Here is a 22,447-nt window from a genome sequence, read left to right as displayed (position 1 = left end):
CGCTTTCCTCAAGACCGCTACTTCTGTGCGTAGCCTATCGGTTTTGCAAAGGGGATATTAGTGGTAGCGCATTTTCATGCGCACGCGCTACTGCTACTATTGTATCTGTAGCGCGGTTTACGAACACACGCTACTGCTATTTAGCACTAGCGCCCTTTTTTGACATGCGCTACTGCTAAATTTCTGTGTATAAGGTTTTCCCTAGTAGTGCCAAGTCGAAAACCAAATGTGGCTAACACTCCCGCATCCTCTACTTGGAAGCCGACTTTTCCCACCGGATCTAACATAGATACATGATTCTTCAAGAGAAAATTTCAAAAAAAAAATAAAGCATGAAAGGCTTTAAGTTGTACTATTGAGACCATACCACCATATCTTCATTTAATTTCTTTGGAAATCTAAAGGTCTAAGAGGACGGTACATGTGAGAAGCTATGAATCCACAACAAAAAACTAAACTAACTTTCAAACAAACATTTTAAGTTTGGAAGCCACAAAGAAGCTGTCCAGATCTCTCGTTGTAGTGCAGATACATGTCCTTAATCCTGCATCCACAACCCATAATTTTTCAACACCTAAATCCACGAAATCCAACCGAAGGAAATCATGGCAGAAAATGCATCGTGGCTTACGTTTCCGAGAAGGACTTCTTGGCATTCTTGTGCAGGTTGGACACAACAATCCTCGTTGCAAGCTGCAGAAGAACCACATAGGCACCTTCCTTCACCTTGCCCTTTGGGATGAGGGGGCAACACTTGTAGCACCGCGACAAGGCCTCGTTAGATAAACCTTTACTCTTGTAATCTACGTTGGTGAATCCATTGATACCTTTCTTTACCATATGCTCATTGAACCTTCAAAACAAGATAAGTGGTCGACCTATCAAGACTAACCGCTTCAACTGACCAGAAAGAGAAATCGAAGCTAGCAGAAAAACATATGATAGACATCCAAGGAAGAAACTTGTATGTACAGCCATGTCAATTGTTGCTTCAAAAGGCCAGTACTTCTCTGGAACTTGTTTCACCACAAGCCCAATGCTTTTTCACACAACTGCACGACAATGTACTTGGGTCCAAAGCAGGCCCAATAGAGTGAAATGAGCATATCAAAGTCAAAGATGCCAACATATACATTGGAAAACATGAAGTAATGATCTTGGATTAAATTTCATCCTAAAACCTGAACACGCACGTTGAATGTACCAAGTTGACAGTACGTCGCCAACTGGCCATTTAATAGGTAAAAAAACAAATTAGGTGAACGCTCACACTTATCTTACTACTTTATATTTCATCCTGACAATTAATAAAATCAAGCATCGTCACTTTTATTGCCTCTTGCAGCAGGTTCATTCATCAGAATGTTACACACTGTATTTGTGTCCTATTTACTTATTAAGAAACTGTTCTCTTATCAAATTCTACAATTCTTTTGGTGATGTGAATTTTCAGGCCCCCACTGACTGTAACTACAACAGAACACAATTTTCTCTTTGAGAAGAAGCATACAGAAACAATCATAGTCCAACAAAAATCTGTCGAAGCTACTAAAGATCTGCATACTCTGCTTCGACCATTTTAATAGCAGGTAAAACTTTAGTTGTCAGGAGACCTTCATAGGGAGTCTTCTCCAGGTTCACATATTCAGTGGAAGAAACTACCATCAGTATATACATGCTATAGAAGATTGAGTGATCACTATTTGGAAGTACTTATAACTAACTGGTGGCCTTGGATGGAACGAAGAAAATCTGGATTTGATTTAGCTTATGCTACATTATGACCAGGTTTGTAATCACCTGGGAGGAATGACCCTAGAAAAATCTCAGACTATATATGTTACTATAGAGGCTAGTGTTGTCCAATAGAACTGTAGTTATTAGAATGTACCTCAATAGCGCATCAATGACATCTTAGGCATCTACTATGTGTTAGAATCCGTTGTTTCCCATTTCTCTCAGCCTCCTACTTCAGCCCATCTACTGCGATGTCCCCCTCCTACGGGCATCAACAATCCTGTTGGTGGACTGTAAGCAGAAGAAAAAGATTGAAACAGCCGATCATATTCAAACCAAGAAGAAACATAATCAAAAGAAAATTCGGGACAACGTTGTACTGATCAACGCAACCATCACCTCATAACTGAATTTTTGCTTGTTGTCTTCCATATCTATCATACTGTATATGATATCCCACTCCTACAAAGCTCACGCCACTATGAAATGAGATAGTCGTAAACCCATAATATTTTTGCACACTATCTTTCAAGAAACATCTAGGCCACAATAATTGATCATGCTCATGTCCAAACCCAGCAACTCTTCTATTATGCATCAAGATGATTTATATCAACTATAAATATTCGTTTGTCCATTTCATCAGAGAGGTTATAAGCATAATGCCATTGAAAAAAAAAAGATAAAAATGGACAGCATACCTTTGTTATGGTGATGAGAGCTAATTTTATAGGAAATGCACCCAGGAGACACAAGCCTTAGTCTATATATGTACCTATCATGGCAATAATGTTAAGAGAAATGAAGTTGAATATAACACACCAAATACCCAATTGAATATCAAAATAACTTAAATTGTACAGTAGTGGGATGAAAATACCAACCTGTATTTCTTCAGTATAGGCAACCAGTTCTAGAGCTAATGTTACATTTTCATCTCCAACGTACATACATAACACACCTAATTTGACTAAGTTCAACTGATGCCGCAAAACCAGCTCCTTCACTGAAAAGGGAAAACAACTTCATAACCAAAATGAGGAGTTTGATAAAATAGATCTCCATCACCATTGTTGTGGATTTGTCCTTTATCTTAACAAAATAAATACGAAAGAGCACACTTTTGCCAAATATATCTTAATTGATATGTATAGCAAGAAACATGGGAGAAATTTTCCTACCTCAACATGGACTAAGTACTGTCCATCAAAACTGCAGCTGAAGAAAACAAATAATCTGCGCATAGAAAAGGAAAAGGAAAGCCGGTGGTAGACTTCATGACACTGGTTATCATGGAACCAAAACAGAGCTAGCGAGCAATCACGGAGCGAGCAAGCCAAGTAGTGAATTGAGCCTCCCATCTTGACTCAATAGGTTGCTGAGGATCAGCGATATTTGCCAGAACTATCCCAGATTCTGGTGCTCCTGCAATAACCCTGACAAGTCACCGAGGACATCCAATCCGACGACCCTGCAGACATGATGAAAAGACACGAATTCAGAACGACAGTCCACCCAACAAACGCAACAAAATACAAAAGAGTGTGGTAAAGACAACTGTGAAATTTAAGCGTAAATCCATCTAAATTTAACACATACAATCCAGCACGTTGAAACCTTCAAGCTCACGTTATGGTATTTGCTTCAAGGATAAACAAATCATGGATGCAATCCAGCAAGAGAAGAGCAATTTAACAACTACATTAAGGAATTTAGAGGATGTTAGCATTTTATTTATGTGATGATGAATGTCTCAATCAAAATTCATATATCTCATAGATGCAGTGCAACAATCAAATGCAGATTAAAACAGTGGAGAGAGAGGATGAAGAAGAAGGAAGAAATGCAAAAAAATCTCACCTTCCCAGGAGGGTGGAGATGCTCACCTGAAGTAGGAAAGAGGGAGGAACGAGGGTGCACTGCGCGTCCAGCTCACCATCAGGGAGACGACCCCTTCGTCGCCTCCAACATCGTACCTCATCTGCTCGCCAACGAGCAGCACCTCCTCACGGACGACCTCCTCATGCACCTTCCCGAGCTCGAACTCCATGCCGTCGTCCAGGTTCTGGATCCGACACAGCTCCCCGCCGCCGCCGATGCCTCCAATGCTCTGGTTGCGCGCCAGCGGCGACTTCCCATGCCCGCTGGATCTGGGAAGGTTGTCCTCCTCCACGGGCCCCGCCTCCTCTGGAGTAGGCGAAGCGGGCGGCGGGGAGGGAGAGGGGGAGCGGGAGCGGGGCGGCGGCGGGAGAGGGGAGGGGATGGAGATGGAGTGGCGGCTGGTTGAGACAAGCACTACTAGGCAAATGCTTACCAGTAGCGCTGGTTTTTGAGCTACCAGTAGCGCGGGCACCAGCGCTACTGCTACGGTGCTACAACTATTTTGTAGCAGTAGTGCGTTTTTAGGCCAGCGCTACTGGTAAGTTCAAGTACTAGTAGTGCGTTTTCAGGCCCGCGCTACTGCTAACATTTATTTTTTTAACATTTTGGTGATGTACATGTTTAAACAGATATATTTTTTATACAATAACAACTCATCATGAACTAATCTGTTTAAATAGCATATTCATTACCACTTGTCATCACCATTAAACAATGTTCGTCAATGAGACACCATATAACAAGTTGATCACTAGTCATAATCACAACTCCTCATCATCATCATCAACTCTAACACATTGTAGCACATAATAACACATTCTAGCTACGACCTGCTCCTCTCATAAGACCTACTCTACCCTCTCTTAAGTAAAATATCATAAAACAAGATAGGCATTGACGCTGCATTAAGGAAAATTGACTCTCCATAATAAAGAACAGAGATCATCCTGTCTCCAAGTCTTGGCCTACGCACAATGTTGCTTCCAAGTAGCTCTCTAAGATGGTTCAAACATTTTTTGAAATCATCTATTATCATGGCTTCCTCGCTTTTAGAAATACGGTATGGACAGGAGTGATGTGGATACTGCGGCTGACCTGGCCGTGGTGGCCGTAAGCTCATAACATTAACGCGACCTCTCGTCAACATCAGATGAGGCACACAATCTATCAGGATTTTCTGTTCAAAAACATAGTAATAATTTTGTAGTTAGCAATATAGTTTAGTTTTAGAAGAATTTATGCAAAACATGCATGGATGTCGTAATAGTAGAAAATCTTACCATGATATCTCCATTGATGTTACCGTAGTTCAACACGTTCACTAGTGGCACGTATTGACCATAATGTGGAGGAGTTTGATAATAGCTATTGTAATTCTCAATATCAGTAAAAGATGCGATAAGACCATCTTACTCCTTATAAGTTAATTGTGCTTCATCATTGTAGTAGTAGGTTCTATCTACCATTTTTCGTACATTTTTTAAAGAATGAAAATAAGCTGTCAATGGAAATAAACTATCAAATATTTTGAAATAAACAATATAAATTACTTAGTAAATATGTTTAAGAAACTCACACAGCGGTAGAACCGGAAGCGTGTCAACAAGGACCCAAATGGTCATATCATTTTCATCGATGTCAGGATCACCAAGATCGAAGGTGAGAAGCATACCCTCATGAAAATCATACGCCTTGCAAGGGCTTCCCAATTCAAGCAACCAAAATTGGATGAGTTCACAGAATTGTATAGATTTAAAGCAAAAACATAACCATGATGGGTCCTTAGTTGAATTATCTTTGTCTTCATTCTTTCATGATCTTCAAAACCCATCTTCTCCAAGATATAGCGTCTTGCATGGCATGGGATAAGCTAGTCGAATTGTAAAAGACGGAAATTACACGTTGAAGAAGCAGAGAAGTCGTGCAAAAAATAACAAAAAACACTTGTCGTCGTTGCGTACCGTTTCAACATCGAAGGTCTCTTTGAGCTTGATGCTGAAGCGCCGACCTTCTACCAAGTGAGGCCTGTCGCACAGACCGCGCTCATCTTCGTAGTACTCGCACATAGCGAATTCCCTTTCGTCGTCAGACATTTCCTAATAGGTAATTAATAATCCATCATTGAATACATATATAATAGTTTGTAGCAAAGATCATCATATAACAACTAAAACACCTAAAATTTGTAGTTTGTAGTAGTTTGTAGCAAAGATCATCATATAATCCATCATGAATACATATATAGTAGGTTGTAGCACAAACCGCGCTCATCTTTTGCATTGAATAAGCAAATAACTAATAGGTAATAAATAATCCATCATCGAGTACATATATAGTAGTTTGTAGCAAAGATCATCATATAATATCACTAATACATCTCGAATAATAGCTCCTCTAGGTTCAGTGGGCCGCGGTGGACACCCAAAGAGAAGGAACCATCACCGGATCATAGCTCCGGTGAGATCCCCAAAGAATTTGCCAGGTATTGGAGAACCGGCCATTCGCCAACGCAACCAAGTAGCGCTGGACGTGCACGTTCTCCTCCGTGACACGGTGCTGTACCACCTGCACGGGGGACTCAAGCCTCTCCACCGATGTAGGCCCACGTGACCGCCACCAAAGAAGCTCCGGGTCGACGACGGGTTGGCTACTCACTAAGCTGCGCTCACGAGAAGGTAGCACAACCCAGTACCAGCCTGGCGGAGCCCAGTCCCGGACATGGCCCCTCGGCTCAACCAGGAGTCCTCCGCCGAGTCGACGACGAGGATGCGGGATAGGCATCATCGACGTCGAGAACAAAATGCTTAATTATGAAAACAAAATCAATAAACACTTAGCAAAATTTGACATGACCTTTGCTAAAAACAGGACATATCGAGCGCCTGAAATTTGCCAGAACGTAAACGAATTGACATTTCTGGCAAAACATAGGCCACTCAGAAAAATATGACATGTCCAAAATGTGACATGTTCAAAATATGACATGTCCACTGCAAATTTGCCTATAACAGGAAAAATTGCTTTAACTAAAAAAATAACAACAATTGCTTTAACTAAAAAAATACCTAGAATTCTATTAACTACACCTCAAACAACTAAAACACCTAAAATTCTGTTAACTACACCTAAAACAACTAAAACACCTAAAACTCTTTTAAATACACTTAAAACACCTAAATTCTATTAACTACACCTAATTAAAAACCTAGCTAAATTTCTGTCCTAACTTTAAAACCTAGCTAAATTTAAAAACCTAGGGTTCATACAAATTAACTAGGGTTCATACCTAATCTGTCCAAGCAAGGGTTCGATCATGCATAACCTAAATTATTCTAATAACCTACATTTTTTCAACTACATAATTCAAAATAACTACTCTAATAACTATAACTAGGGAGGGAGGGAGGAGGGAGGAGTACCTCTTGGTGGAGGAGGGACGTCGCGGGGGCCGGGGCGGTGGGCGGAGGAGGGAGGCCGACGTGGGTGAGCTGGGCGGCCGTCGGGAAGGAGGGCTGGCGCGGGTGAGGGAGTCCTGGATTATGGGGTCTTCGGACAGCCGGACTTTTGGACTATGAAGACACAAGATTGAAGACTTCGTCTCGTGTCCGGATGGGACTCTACTTAGCGTGGAAGGCAAGCTAGGCAATACGGATGTGTATATCTCCTCCTTTGTAACCGACCTTGTGTAACCCTAGCCCCCTCCAGTGTCTATATAAACCGGAGGGTTTTAGTCCGTAGGACAACATACAATCATACCATAGGCTAGCTTCTAGGGTTTAGCCTCTGTGATCTCATGGTAGATCAACTCTTGTACTACTCATATTATCAAGAATAATCAAGCAGGACGTAGGGTTTTACCTCCATCAAGAGGGCCCGAACCTGGGTAAAACATCGTGTCCCCTACCTCCTATTAGCATCCGCCCTAGACGCACAGTTCGGGACCCCCTACCCGAGATCCGCCGGTTTTGACACCGACATTGGTGCTTTCATTGAGAGTTCCACTATGTCGTCGCCGTAAGGAAGGATGCCTCGTCTCGTTGTTAAAAACAACATTACCGACGGGGGAGCCCTGGCTGTCAGCCAAACTCCCCGGCTTGGCAGTTTCATCATGACCGCCCGTTCGGCCGCTGCACCGACGATGACCTCTCGGGTCATCAAAAACAGCCTCCACGTCCGCTCGGAATTTGCCGAGAAGATGGATCCAATGGAGCTCTCTTCCCTAAACGAGCTCTTGGATTGTATCGCCGCCTTGGGAGTCGCTACAGACTATGATCGGATTGGGCTTAAACCCGATCAAAGGGAGATTAACTCTCCACTGGTCACCCATCATATTGCGGTGGTGGAGGAACAATGCGGCGATTCTTCCTCTATCTTGAGGACTAACTATGTCCGGATTCCTGAGCTCTCCGAGCCGGATTCCCGTTTACAGGAGGACATCACCCAAGCCCTGAACCTAGGCAGCGTGCCAGACTTATCGGGCAACACTCCGGAATCCGAACTTCCAAGATTGGAAACTCATCGGCCCCTGGGTCTCAGATCGGGTAGGGGTTCGGACTCAAATCCACCAACCCACCCAGACATAAATGATCTTTCCCACATCAGGCAAGAGCCCCATGAAATAGTACATCATTATTGGGCCAGATTCCTCCTTGTGATGAACAAGGTTAAGGACTCTCGCGAGGAAGACGCAGTCTCATTCTTCTACAATAATTGCACGGACAAGGGAATCCTTAACGCCTTAAGTCGCCGTGACATATCACGCTTCGTTGACTTGGCTTCCATAGTACGAAAGTACTGTGCGAGGGAAAGCGCCTGGAAAAATGAAACAAAATTTTGGGATAATCCGGCTCGGAATAGACAGCTAGTCCGAAGTAAAAGGGTGCACTATCATAAGACACCCGAGTTAGTTACAAAGAAACAAAAACCCTCTACAGGGCATGTAACCGTATTGGAGGGATGGCTTAACAGACCCTGCAAAATTCATAGTACAGCGGATACCATACCAACACACAGCCTTAGAGCATGTTGGATACTCCGGCAGGTGGCCAAAAGTGGTGAGGATCTAGCACCATCCCGTGGATAACAATATGGTATTAATAGTCTTTGAATCCTTCGCATCAAATAATAGGCGTAAGCGAACACTTCGCAGCCTCGCCAAAATCTGCCACGTGGCAGCAATGAATCCATGGAGTGACACGGCTATTACCTTCAATGCCAGTGACGAACCTAAATTCCGAACAGCCCGAGCACCAGCTGCACTGGTCCTCAGTCCAATTGTGGACGGCTTTCGACTCACCAAAGTACCCATGGATGGCAGCAGTGGATTAAACCTCATTTATGAGGAAACTCTTCAAAAAAATGGAAATAGACTGGAACCGCATTGAGCAAAGCAGCACAACCTTCATAGGAATCATCCCCAGTCGGGAAGCACACTGTGCTGGCAAAATCACACTAGATGTGGTATTCGGCACGCAGGAGAACTATAGGTCCGAAGAAATTACATTCCAAGTGGCCCCGTTTAGTAGTGGATACCACGCCCTTTTAGGACGAGAGGCATTCACGATCTTTCAAGCCATACCCCATTATGGGTACATGAAGCTCAAAATGCCCGGGCCCAACGGAATCATCACTCTCACTAGTGATCCGGACACAGCACTCCGCGCCGAAAACAAAACAGCCGCATTGGCCCTCGAGGCATTATCCGAAGCCCTTTCGGCCGAGGAATTAACTGTGCTACGCTCCAAAGTGGACAGGTGCGATGTGATACTTGACAAGAGATCCAAGTCCACCTCTTTTAAACCAGTGGATGAAATAGTCAAATTCCAAGTCCACCCAACGGACCATACAAAAACAGCCTCCATCGGGGCACAGTTAAACCCCGCCGTGGACGCCGCACTACGAGAGTTCCTGCGCGAGAACTGGGACATATTCGCCTGGCACCCCTCAGACATGCCAGGAATCCCACGCAGGCTGGCCGAGCACAGCCTCAATATCCTAAAGGGATTCAAGCCGGTCAAGCAGGCTCTTCGACATTTCTCTGAACCTAAGAGACAAAATATGGGAGAGGAACTAGCCAAGTTATTGTAGGCCAGATTCATTAGAGAAATAAAACACCCGGACTAGCTAGCAAACCTGGTGATGGTACCAAAGAAGGACAAATCCTGGCACCTATGTGTCGACTTCAAGGACCTCAACAGGGCTTGCCCAAAGGATCCCTTCCCCCTCCCCCGCATTGATCAAATTATCGATGCTACCGCAGGACACGAGTCATTGTGTTTCCTAGACGCATACTCCGGCTACCACCAAATAAAGATGGCGGAGTCCGACCAAGCCGCAACGACATTTATCACACCATACGGCCCCTTATGTTTCAACACAATGCCTTTTGGGCTCAAAAACACCGGCGCAACATATCAGCGCATGATTCAGACATGTCTAGAGAAATAGATCGGCAAAACAGTATAGGCATACGTAGATGATGTGGTCGTTAAAACCAAACACGTTGACTCTCTAATAGACGACTTGAGGCCCACATTCAACAACCTCCGAACATACGACATCAAGCTCAATCCAGAAAAATGCGTTTTAGCCGTACCAGCCGGAAAGCTCCTGGGCTTCATTGTCTCCAGTAGAGGAATTGAAGCTAATCCGGCCAAAATCCGAGCTCTGTCACAGTTGGCTATCCCAACGGACCTCAAACAAATCCAGAAATTAACTGGATGTGTGGTGGCTCTAAGCCGCTTTATCTCCTGCTTAGGAGAAAAGGCATTACCCCTTTATCTCCTCCTTCGGCGCACCGAACACTTCGAGTGGACAGACGCTGCCACAGCCGGATTGGAAGAAATAAAAGCCATACTGGCAACCAACCCAATCCTGGCCGCGCCAAACATCGGCAAACCAATGCTATTGTACATTGCGGTAACTCATCAGGTTGTAAGCGCAGTGCTCGTCGTCGAACAAGAAGCGGACGGACATAAATTCCCTCTTCAATAGCCGGTATATTATGTATCCACTGTCCTCACTCCATGCAAATCATGGTACCCACATTATCAAAAGATAGCCTATGCAGCATTCATGGCATCCCGGAAGCTGCGACACTACTTTCAAGAGTGTTCGATTACTGTAGCCTCGGAAGTGCCACTTAATGATATTATAAACAACCGCGACGCCACGGGCCGGATTGCCAAATGGGCCATTGAGCTCCTCCCGTTCGACATAACATATAAACCTCGGTGAGCCATTAAATCACAAGTATTGGCTGACTTTGTCGCCGAATGGACGGAAGTCGAACTCCCTAAAGAGTACGGCGCATACTCCAATTGGATCATGCACTTCGACGGCTCCAAAATGCTGGCCGGTCTGGGGGCTGGCGTCGTCCTGATGTCCCCAACCGGAGATACAGTGCAATACATACTGCAGATACTGTATACAGACTCCAACAACGCAGCCGAATACGAAGCCCTGTTACATGGTCTTCGGATGGCAGTTTCCATGGGCATTCAACGCCTGGAGGTGCGTGGGGATTCAAACCTTGCAATATCCAAAATAAATGGAGACTTCGATGCCAAGGATCCAAAGATGGCGGCCTATTGAAACACCGTCCTAAAGATGTCAGCTCGGTTCGAGGGGCTCGAATTTCATCATGTGGCTCAGGAAAACAATCAGGCGGCGGATATCCTCACCGCATCGGCGCAAAATGCGATGCGGTCCCCCAACATCTTTTTGGAGAGGTTGTTTAAGCTATCCGTGGTATGGGAAGGGGACACCAGTAACAATAGTCCGGACCCGGCCAAAATGCCCGATACCGAACACTCTGACATAATCGGAGGCTCTGCCACCGAAATAACACCTTCAGCCCACGTCATAATGGCCATCATGGCTCCGTGGACAGAACCATTCTTGGCCTACCTAACTAGGCAGGAACTTCCCGAGGACCAAAATGAGGCACGCTACATAGTGCAGCGATCTAAAGCCTACAGGGTCCACGAGGGAGAGCTGTATAAAAAAAGCACTATCGGAGTCCTTCAAAGGTGCATCTCCGAAGAGGAAGGGCGGAAGCTCTTGGCAGAAATTCACGCCGGACTCAGCGGCCACCACGCCGCAGCCCAGGCCCTTGTAAGCAAGGCCTTCCGTACAGGTTTTTATTGGCCGACGGCCCGGGCAGACGCACATGACTTGGTCCAACGCTGCGTCGATTGCCAGCTTTTTGCAAACCAAAGCCACATGCCACCCACCGCCCTCCAAACAATCCCCATTACTTGGCCCTTCACGGTTTGGGGGCTTGACATGGTTGGACCCCTTAAAGTGGGAACCCATAAGAAAAAATACTTACTGGTCATGGTGGATAAATTCACCAAATGGATAGAAGCCAAACCTGTTAAAACAGCCGAATCCGGACTGGTGATAGACTTCATATCCGGGGTTGTACACCGTTATGGCGTCCCCCACAGCATCATCACTAACAATGGCATGAACTTCACGGCCGACGAGGTAAAACTCTGGTGCAGCAACATGGGCATCAAGCTCGATTAAGCTTCAGTCTATCACCCACAAACCAACGGCCAAGTTGAGCGAGCAAATGGTCTTATCATGAGCGGCATTAAACCCATATTAGTGTGGTCCTTAGAGGAGTCTAACACGCACTGGGTAGAGGAGCTCGACTCCGTACTCTAGGGGCTGCGGACCACGCCGAATCGTACTATCGGATATACACCCTTCTTTATGGTGTACGGTGCGGAGGCAGTTCTGCCCTGCGACATAATTCATGAATCACCTTGAGTGCGCATGTACGAAGAAAGAGAAGCCGAGATCGATCGACAGGACGGTCTGGACACCCTGGAGGAGGAGCGCGACGTGGCAAAATCCCATTCCGCATTCTATCAGCAACAGGCTCGCAGATACCAAAGCAGAGAAGTACGGGCCAAAACTTATAACGTTGGTGAGTTAGTTCTACGCCTGCCGGAGAATAAAAAGACCAAGTTCGAGCCCAAATGGGAAGGTCCCTTCATTATTGACCAAGTTCTAACCGGTGGAGCGTACCGTCTGTGGGATGCATTGAATAATCGACTTGAGCCGAACCCATGGAACGCAGCCAGGCTCCAAAGATTCTACGCCTAGCGCCGGACTCTGTGTTCGTCTCCTTCCTCTATCCATTTTTTGCATATGCATTATCTGTCTTTTTTCTCTTTCTTTCTTTTATTCTTTCTCAAGGCCTTCAAGGGCTGGCTTGTGCCTCGCTTGCACACTATAGATGCGCTAACCGCGCTCATTATACCTGGGGGCTTCTTACACAAAAGCTTAATTATCTATCTGGGCTTCATGCCCCACACATGTGTTATTCTTCCGCATGTACCTTTTCTTCGCCACTATATGCATCGATATGACTTATGTTTTGGCCAAGATGGGTTGCCTGGCTCTTGTATATATGCCCTATGTTCCCGTTAATTCGGCTAGGGCATAAGGGGAGCACCTCTGCGATTGTTACTGCCGGGTTAGCCGGATGTGTACCTCAGACTGGGTGAAGCCGAAAGCTAGCGTTCTTAAGGGAATATTCGGTCGACGAACAAAAGATGATTTTTATTTATTTTCCAGATATGCCCCCAGATGTTTTTGCCTGTGGCTCCGCTCATAGTCCAGACATGCACTTTAGGGCATGTGTACCCAGGGAAAGGAACCCCTAACAGAACTATTCTCCCTGGAAGATGTTTCTTTCTACCCATGTAATATAACATAACTAGATGGGTACTTGTCTGTTCAAGCACTAATGACCCCTACGCCTTGTTTCCATGCATACCCCGGTTCTTATATAACTGAGCGGGTATTCGGACACACTCCGGACTATCGGGTCCCGAGGTTGAAGAGAAAAGGTCCGCCATGACAAATGATTTACAATCCGGCTAGAAGGAATTATACATGTCACTTTAATTACATAGTCATGTAGACTGACTAAATTTCTCTTCTATACCAACCAAAAGGTGGTCTAGCCTACAATCTTGTTGGGAATACTTTGCGGCTAATTCTACTTGCCCATAGACTAAGCTAACGGGGATCTCTTTCCCATCGGGCCCCACAGGTCCGTCCTCGGCCATGTGGTTTGGGTCAGCCTTGGTATACCGCGTCTTCACCATGGCCCAGGCTTCCCTGGCACCTTGACGGCAGGCCGATATCTTCCATAATCGGAAGCGCCGCCGTGCTCCCTTGAGCTTCTCCACAAGCTCTCCAAGGCCTTCTGGCAGGGAGACTGATGGCCACAAGGCCTGGGCAATACCTTGCATCACCTGCCGAACTTGTTCGTGCAGTTGTGAAAGCTCAGATAGAAGATCACCCGCAGACCCGGGCATCTCCTCCACGGGACGACCCGTCAGCATACCTGCAGACATAACTCTGTTAGCCGGCTTTTCCGCCGTCCCCTTTTTAAGGGTTCATTCAAGCACTTACTGAAAATGCCGCGTCGAAGTCGCTTATTCTCCTTCTCGGAGTCTGCAAGCTGGGCTCGAACATCTTTCAGTTCCACGCTCAGCTTGGTATTGGCGTCTTGGTGATTGTTTTTCTCCCGCCTGACCTCAGTCAGCACGCGTTCGCCAGCCTTTAGCTGTCGTACCGCATGCTGGTCCTCCGGATTCTCTCTGGATTCATCTGCAATATCTATTGTTAGATCTGCAGCCACGTCGCATGCTATATGGTACCTATCATTCTTTGAAACAAATGTTACCAGCTGGGGACTTTTTAGGTTCCTCCAATGCGGCAACGGCGGCCCGAAGTTGGGTCTTGCATTCCTCTAGCTCCTGTGACAGTCGAGTATTCTTCTCTGTAAGAACCTGCACAATATATGATCCTTAAATTAGTTCTCCTAACTGTTTCAAGTCTCAGGGGCTACTGATACATATAATCGTCAGATTTGCTTATCCGTACATCCCTTACATACTGGTCTGAGGCTCTAGCTAGACCATTTTGAGCAGCACGGAGGTACGCGTCTCCAGAATTGAAGGCATCAAATGCCTCTAGGGAGAAGCAAGCGTCATGGAGTACGGCTCAGCGACGCCTATGATTCATGGCGCTCTCCACTTTTGAATTTGTAGTGGATAGTCTATCCGCATCCTCTGTAGGGGGAGTATCCGGCATCCGCCCCATGTCGGCTTCCGCCTCTATGTCCGGTCCTGGAGCTCGACTAGTGGAAGCATGATTGGCAGCCTCACCGGACATATTCCGGCGAGCGGTTTTTTTGTTAAAGAAACATGGACGTCATTACATTTTGAGAAAGATGACAACCACGGAGCGGGGTTTTTGTCATACCTCTGCGCTGGCGTCTCCGTCCTGACCGCCTTCCTTTTTGTCCCGCCCGGCCTCGGTTCCTCTTGTTGGCGAGTTGCTACGGGTTCGGCACGGCGTCCCAAATGCCTTCCCTGTAAAACACCATATGTATATGGTAGGTGAAGTGTCTAAAAGGGGATCCTAGTTTTTGGAGTTGGGATTTTTGGTTTTTCTTACGTGCGACGCAGGAAGCAGTCCGGGATAGTCGGCCATAATGGCCACCATGGCATCATCACAGCTTAATTGATAGAACTGTCGATCTATCAGCTCCACGAATATGTTTGGATCTTCTTCGAGTCCGGGACCAAGGGCCCGGTCAGGGTCCTCTGGTTGCAGAGATGGGCTGTTGACCTCCCTTATGGCTTTTCGCAGTTCCTGCCGCAAAATGGCAATGTGAGTACCTACGACAAAGAATGCGCGAAGAATGGGAGTAAGGAGATATAACTCACCCAGCTTGGAGGGTTGTACATGGAGAATCCATCCCGTGGCTTGATGCGGATGAACTCCTCTTCCTCTCCCTTGAATAACTCGGACATAATTTTTGCTAAAAGCAGCAGCATTTTCCAGGCTCTTACGCCCGCAACGGGTGGCATCATCTTCCCCGTTAAAACACCACAAGGGGTGCCCTCGATATTTAAGTGGCTGCACTCCCCGCATTATGCATATTGACATAACCTCGATTACTGTCAATCCTGATTGAGCCAGCGCTTTAATCCGGTTCATCAGGTAAAGGACTTCTCCGTTGTCTTCCTCCTGGGGGCTCCGTGGGCGCCAACTTCGGTGTTTCTTCAGAGGAGCATTGTCGAACTCAGGAAGACCCCGCCGAACAGGGTCCGGAAGGGGGACGTCCTACATATAAAACCATTCCGAAGGCCAGTCTTCGGACGTCTTCTTCGGAGTACCGGACAGGTATCCGGTTTCGGCGATGCACTATATTTCGGCTCCGCCCACTTGATAAAGTGACCCCTTTCTGTGTGCGGGGGACGAGGCAAAATAACCTTTTCCATAGCTCGAAATGAGCCTCGCAGCCCAGGAATAACTCACAGAGGGCAACATAGCCGGCGATGTGTGATATGGAAGCAGGAGTGAAATTATGCAGTTGGAGGCCGTAAAACTCCAGGAGCCCGCAGAGGAACGGATGAATTGGAAATCCAAGTCCCCTTAATAAGTAAGGAACAAGGCATACCCGCTCCCCCGTAGAGGGGCTGGGGAAGCTCTCCGCTTGCTCCCCGCCATTGTAGGTGGCGAGCCTGGCTCGGACGGGAACCATATACGCTGGAGGGAGAAATCCCTTGGTCTGCAGTTCGACTAATCGACTGTGTGGGACAGAACACCTCTCCCAATCACCGGGCTTAGGGCTACGGGGGCGGGAGGATGAGCTGCGGAGGTCGGCCATGCTGGAGTGTATTTTTCCGAAGCGCGCTTTGATGGATTCTCGCTGGGGGAGGATGGTATGGATTGGATCTAAGAATCCCCATCCCTTTAATAGATAATTTATTTATCTGGCTAGGGGGGTGAATGTAAAAACGCCCTATCTCCTCGTATTCATTCGACGCGTGGAAGATAGCCCTTATTGGGCGAAGAAGCCAAGAAGTCCAACATTTATGGTGCCGGACACTACTTGACAAACATTCAAAATTTGGAGAAGAACCCCCCTTGCAATGCCGAAGACAATACTGCGTGTCGGACTTGACGTCATTGAAGCCTAGTTCGGGGGCTACTAAGGGAGTCCTGGATTAGGGGGTCTCCGAACAGCCGGACTATATCCTTTGGCCGGATTGTTGGACTATGAAGACACAAGATTGAACACTTCGTCCCGTGTCCGGATGGGACTCTACTTGGCGTGGAAGGTAAGCTAGGCAATACGGATATGTATATCTCCTCCTTTGTAACTGACCTTGTGTAACCCTAGCCCCCTCCAGTGTCTATATAAACCGGAGGGTTTTAGTCCGTAGGACAACATACAATCATACCATAGGCTAGCTTCTAGGGTTTAGCCTCTTTGATCTCGTGGTACATCAACTCTTGTACTACTCATATTATCAAGAATAATCAAGCAGGACGTAGGGTTTTACCTCCATCAAGAGGGCCCGAACCTGGGTAAAACATCGTGTCCCCTGCCTCCTGTTACCATCCTCCCTAGACGCACAGTTCGGGACCCCCTACCCGAGATCCGCGGTTTTGACACCGACAGCGGGCGAGGGCGGCCGACGCAGGGAGGAGGGCCGGCGCGGGGGACGGCATTGCAGGGGTCGACGACGGCATGTGGGGGATCGAGAGGGCCGAAGGAGTGTGGGAGTGTGAGTGAGAGTGAGATGAGGTCGGCAGGGCCGGGGGGCGCGGGGGGGGGGGGGGGGGGGGGTAGTGGGCTTAACAGCAGCGCGGGAAATGGGCCAGCGCTACTGCTAGGCCCACTAGCTGTAGCGCAGGTTGGACGACAGGCGCTGCTGCTATTTTGTGACCGTGGGGTGTGGTGTGTTACACTTAGCAGTAGCGTGGGGCTATGTAACAAGCGCTGCTGCTAACTGATACCAATAGCGCTCTTTATAGCCAGCGCTACTACTAACTAGTAGTAGCATGGGGTTATAAACAAACGCTACTGGTAAACTTCTATCTATAAGCGTTTTCCTAGTAGTGAAGGGAACAGGGATTGAGGAGAAAGCTGGCTGGCGGCCTGCACGTCGAGAGCGTCCCTCGCGCAGTGCAGTGGTTTTTTTCCCTCGCATGGTGCGGTGCGCCCTCGTTGTTTTTTCTTTCCCACGTGTAGCGTGGTGCGGTGATTTTTTTCCCTTGCGTGGTGCGGTGCTCTTGAGCCATCGGTTGTGTCTAGCGACTCCTTAAGAGACATAAATGGAAAGATGATGCAATGTGGATTGTATTACAGATAGTAGAATGGCTCAAACCGGTTAGCGCAAGAAGCTAATTAAAACCAAGAATTATGGTATCAATAACCATTTTATATGCATAAAGATCATTTCATTATTGTCCAAAGAGAAAACAAATATGTTCATGCCATATTGTTCGAAGCCACTCTCAATAAAATAGCATCCAGTATAACATGAACCGTTTTGAATAATTTGGAATCATAGATATCTAAACAAGCAACATCCACCTTCAGGACCTGATGCATAAGAAATGGTCTCTCAGGAACCATATCCATTCAAGTAGGCTGTAAAGGGAAAGAAAGATAAAGATAAATGATTAACAATGCTGATAGCATGAAGCAAGACATATGGAAACTGAAGCAAAATGTGTCACAGATTGCAGAAAATTATTTCAACCATGAAGATGGGTACAGAAGCTGTATCATAGCATCAAGAAGCACTTTCTGTTTAGAAAACTGCAATTTGGAAGGTTAAGTTGCTGCATTATAGCATCAAGAAGCACTTTTGTTGGGATCTTAACTTTGTCCATCACGGAAGACTGATTACACAAGAAAGACATTGTAAGCAAGTGTTGGAAACTTCATAATGTATTATTTGAGACATTTATCCATCTATTATATTCCCGTGACAAAAAGAGTGTTGTTAAACAATGGTAATAGTAGAATTTTGGAAGTCTGGCAATTACAATACAGTATATGCCTATCCCGAAGTTAAAACTAAATAAAATCAGGGTTTAGAAGTGAATTTCATGGATAATTGTTCATGTTGCTTGAATCATAATTGAATCGATAATATGATTTTCCATGTCACATTATTATGCTAACTGGGATTGTAGTAGAAAAGGCAGGATAACAGTACTATACTCCACTCTTTTTCCTATTGGGAAGAACCACCTCTCCTATCCCATTCTCTGAATTTTCATATAGATAACCTTCAATTTTCTCTTTGTTCTTTCCATTTTATTTCAGTAGCTCTTTTAATTCATATGATTGGCTTTGTTTCATCGATGGACCCTAAGGTTAATGCATGAACTTGCTAAAATGTTCAGAATGATGCAGTTACTACATCTAATTCCATAGTAGTGCTTCTGCATTAACGTACATACCTATGGTATGGATGACTATTTACAAACCTGAGTCATAATCAATAGTGATGTTAAACAATTGTGATAGTAACTTAATGTGTAGTTAACATTTACAAATTCGACCTCTTATGTTTTAGCTAGGATATCTATGCTAGTTAGGAAATCTTAAAGGAGAGCTGGTAAATATCAAGAGGCATATGCATACAACCGTATATGATATTTTTTCTGAGAATAACATGGCTTTCAGGTTGTTGTAATTGAACAGGATTCATGCATATACTATCTTGCAGGCAGCAAGAAAATAGGAGATTAGCATGTATTTCCATGCATCAACAGATTGTTCACATGTTGATTAAGAAGCACACGCAACAAGGATCGATAGGTTGACTAAAGAAGATTAGTTCGCGAAAACATATTGTGTCGTCGCTCAAGGTTTACCTGAAGGTGAGTGAGGTGGCCTGATCTGGTGAGAATCCACAAGAGGCGCTGGAGTGCTGCCGTGATGCATAGATGGGAGAGAGCGGATCTTGCGGGCGAGGGAGCATATACCTGAGATAGAGCCAGATCGTCGAGTGTTTTCCTTTTCTAAAGATCCAAAAAAACTGTAATATTCTTTTTATGTAAACTTCCATGTGCCTTTGGAATAGCGAAGCAACACTACTGAACATAATAATCATGTTTCTCGGAAGATATTTCTAGGAAAGTAATAAAATTTACTATTTTAACCAGTTTCTCACCTAGTGTAGAAGAGGCTGCGGATAGGAAGCAAAAACCAAAATTAATGTCACTTCAATAGTTGTACCTCACATCCTTCATCACTATCAAGAACAACTATTAGATTTACCATATACTAACCACTAAGAGAGGCCAACTATGATCATGAATGGATGACAAAACTGTATCTACCTTCTATAAACATCATTCATTTTAAGAACCTTAACTTCATAGCATCCACACTACCAGAGAAGGCAACAAATATATAAACTGTAAAACATTCACACTACAACTAAAACCATGATAGGTTGTGCATATGGAGGCATCAAAAAAGGAAATAGGGAAGAACTCACCCGATCAGAGCCAACAGAACAATGAGAACATCCAGCTTACATGCAACACCATCGGTGGTAGAACTGGTGCCGTCCCTAAACTGAAGAAAATATCAAAGAAATTAAACCATCATGTCCACAAGCAACGAGTGGATTTGTAAGAAAAACAACAACATGAAGATGTCCCTTGATGTAGTTAGTAACTAATAGGATATCGATATGAAGAAAACGATAATTAGATCATGCATTGATAATCCAACATAGATATGTACAAAAGAACAAGCAACTTTCAAAATATTTGGTTGAAAGTAATCCAGACATTAATTACTAATTATTACATGCAGGCCAACTAAAAAAACACAACCATATACAAATAGAAAACATGGGTTGGCATACAACAATCAGAAGCGAGCCTTCCTCATTCTTGGTTGATACGAAAACTTTAAATATTGATACAGAATTTACTGAACCCTGAAAACAAACTAAAACAAACAACTAAAATCTAATACTCTACAAATGCTGGAATCATGGTTTTTACTACAAAAAATGAAGGCATTAACAAGCTAAGTATCTTGGTTTTAGCTACCAAACCAGAAGGATTGCTACAGTACTTTCAGTTCAGTAACACAGTTCAGCAAGGTTGCAAAGTGGTCTTTGTTGCCTTTGCTGCCATCATTGTAGGAACCCAGACCCATACAAATCCTAGATGACTGAAAAAATAAATTAGGAGGACATGAATTAGAGGGAGGAGCTCACACAAGGAATTGCAATCAAAAGGGAGGCAAAAGTAAACCTAGTTGTGCTCTGGTGGGAGAGGCGGGTCATGGGGAGAGGCCAATATTCTGTATCAGCGCCAGGCTACTCCCTCTTCCTCGCCCTGCAACCCACCAGAATCCACCATTATGGCATCATCAAATTTTGCTTCACCGAAACTCCCCTTCGCCATCACCTTCCCGTCCATCACGGCATCCACCGGCTGCAGCTCTCCTAGTTTTTGGAGTTGGGATTTTTGGTTTTTCTTACGTGCGACGCAGGAAGCAGTCCGGGATAGTCGGCCGTAATGGCCACCATGGCATCATCACAGCTTAATTGATAGAACTGTCGATCTATCAGCTCCACGAATATGTTCGGATCTTCTTCGAGTCTGGGACCGAGGGCCCGGTCAGGGTCCTCTGGTTGCAGAGATGGGCTGTTGACCTCCCTTATGGCTTTTCGCAGTTCCTGCCGCAAAATGGCAATGTGAGTACCTACGACAAAGAATGCGCGAAGAATGGGAGTAAGGAGATATAACTCACCCAGCTTGGAGGGTTGTACATGGAGAATCCATCCCGTGGCTTGATGCGGATGAACTCCTCTTCCTCTCCCTTGAACAACTCGGACATAATTTTTGCTAAAGCAGCAGCGTTTTCCAGGCTCTTACGCCCGCAACGGGTGGCATCATCTTCCCCGTTAAAACACCACAAGGGGTGCCCTCGATATTTAAGTGGCTGCACTCCCCGCATTATGCATATTGACATAACCTCGATTACTGTCAATCCTGATTGAGCCAGCGCTTTAATCCGGTTCATCAGGTAAAGGACTTCTCCGTTGTCTTCCTCCTGGGGGCTCCGTGGGCGCCAACTTCGGTGTTTCTTCAGAGGAGCATTGTCGAACTCAGGAAGACCCCGCCGAACAGGGTCCGGAAGGGGGACGTCCTACATATAAAACCATTCCGAAGGCCAGTCTTCGGACGTCTTCTTTGGAGTACCGGACAGGTATCCGGTTTTGGCGATGCGCTATATTTCGGCTCCGCCCACTTGATAAAGTGACCCCTTCTGTGTGCGGGGGACGAGGCAAAATAACCTTTTCCACAGTTCGAAATGAGCCTCGCAGCCCAGGAATAACTCGCAGAGGGCAACATAGCCGGCGATGTGTGATATGGAAGCAGGAGTGAAATTATGCAGTTGGATGCCGTAAAACTCCAGGAGCCCGCGGAGGAACGGATGAATTGGAAATCCAAGTCCCCTTAATAAGTAAGGAACAAGGCATACCCGCTCCCCCGTAGAGGGGCTGGGGAAGCTCTCCGCTTGCTCCCCCGAATTGGACTAGGGGGAGGGGGCATGGCCCCGTCTTTCCTTTCCCTCTCCCTCTCCTTCCCTCCTTTCCCCTCTTGGAATAGGAAACACCACTAGGGAAAACCTTATACACAGAGGTATAGCAGTAGCGCTGGTTAAATCAGGACGCTACTGCTACATGGTAGTAGCGTGTTCTAATAAAGCATGTTGTAGCTATAGATATAGCAGTAACGCGTCTACTGGAAAAAGCGCTACCACTATAATTCCCACCGTGTTGGCTGTAGGCTAGGAATAGTAGTAGCGATGCCACAGAAAGCGCGCTACCACTAAGTGCGTTATAGCAGCGCGTTTCCTGGATAGAGCGCTACTGGTAAGAAAGAAAATAAATTCGAAAAAATAGAGAAGTAAATGAAAATGAATGAAGTAGGAAAAGAGAAATGAAAAAAAGAA

At 45.7% G+C, this 22,447-nt stretch overlaps 1 protein-coding gene across 1 annotated transcript; it reads right to left on the bottom strand.

The window, feature by feature from the left end:
* Nucleotides 1–355: 355 nt before the first annotated feature.
* On the bottom strand, nucleotides 356–20,904 carry LOC125543619 (uncharacterized). Its single transcript, XM_087515075.1, has 11 exons — nucleotides 20,806–20,904; nucleotides 20,340–20,414; nucleotides 19,965–20,044; nucleotides 3,624–4,115; nucleotides 2,919–3,208; nucleotides 2,622–2,743; nucleotides 2,439–2,512; nucleotides 2,137–2,199; nucleotides 1,892–2,028; nucleotides 632–853; nucleotides 356–544 (listed from the first exon to the last, which is right to left on the bottom strand). Exons 1-5 carry the CDS (start codon nucleotides 20,902–20,904, stop codon nucleotides 3,142–3,144), a joined length of 813 nt encoding a protein of 270 aa, XP_087371201.1. The 3' UTR covers nucleotides 356–544; nucleotides 632–853; nucleotides 1,892–2,028; nucleotides 2,137–2,199; nucleotides 2,439–2,512; nucleotides 2,622–2,743; nucleotides 2,919–3,141.
* Nucleotides 20,905–22,447: the final 1,543 nt, after the last annotated feature.

This window comes from Triticum urartu, chromosome 3A (assembly GCF_056163025.1).
Source record: "Triticum urartu cultivar PI428250 chromosome 3A, HENAU_Tu73, whole genome shotgun sequence".
NCBI classification, from domain to species: domain Eukaryota; kingdom Viridiplantae; phylum Streptophyta; class Magnoliopsida; order Poales; family Poaceae; genus Triticum; species Triticum urartu.
Note: the sequence above shows the minus strand (reverse complement) of the source record. Positions and strands in the feature narration are given on the sequence as shown.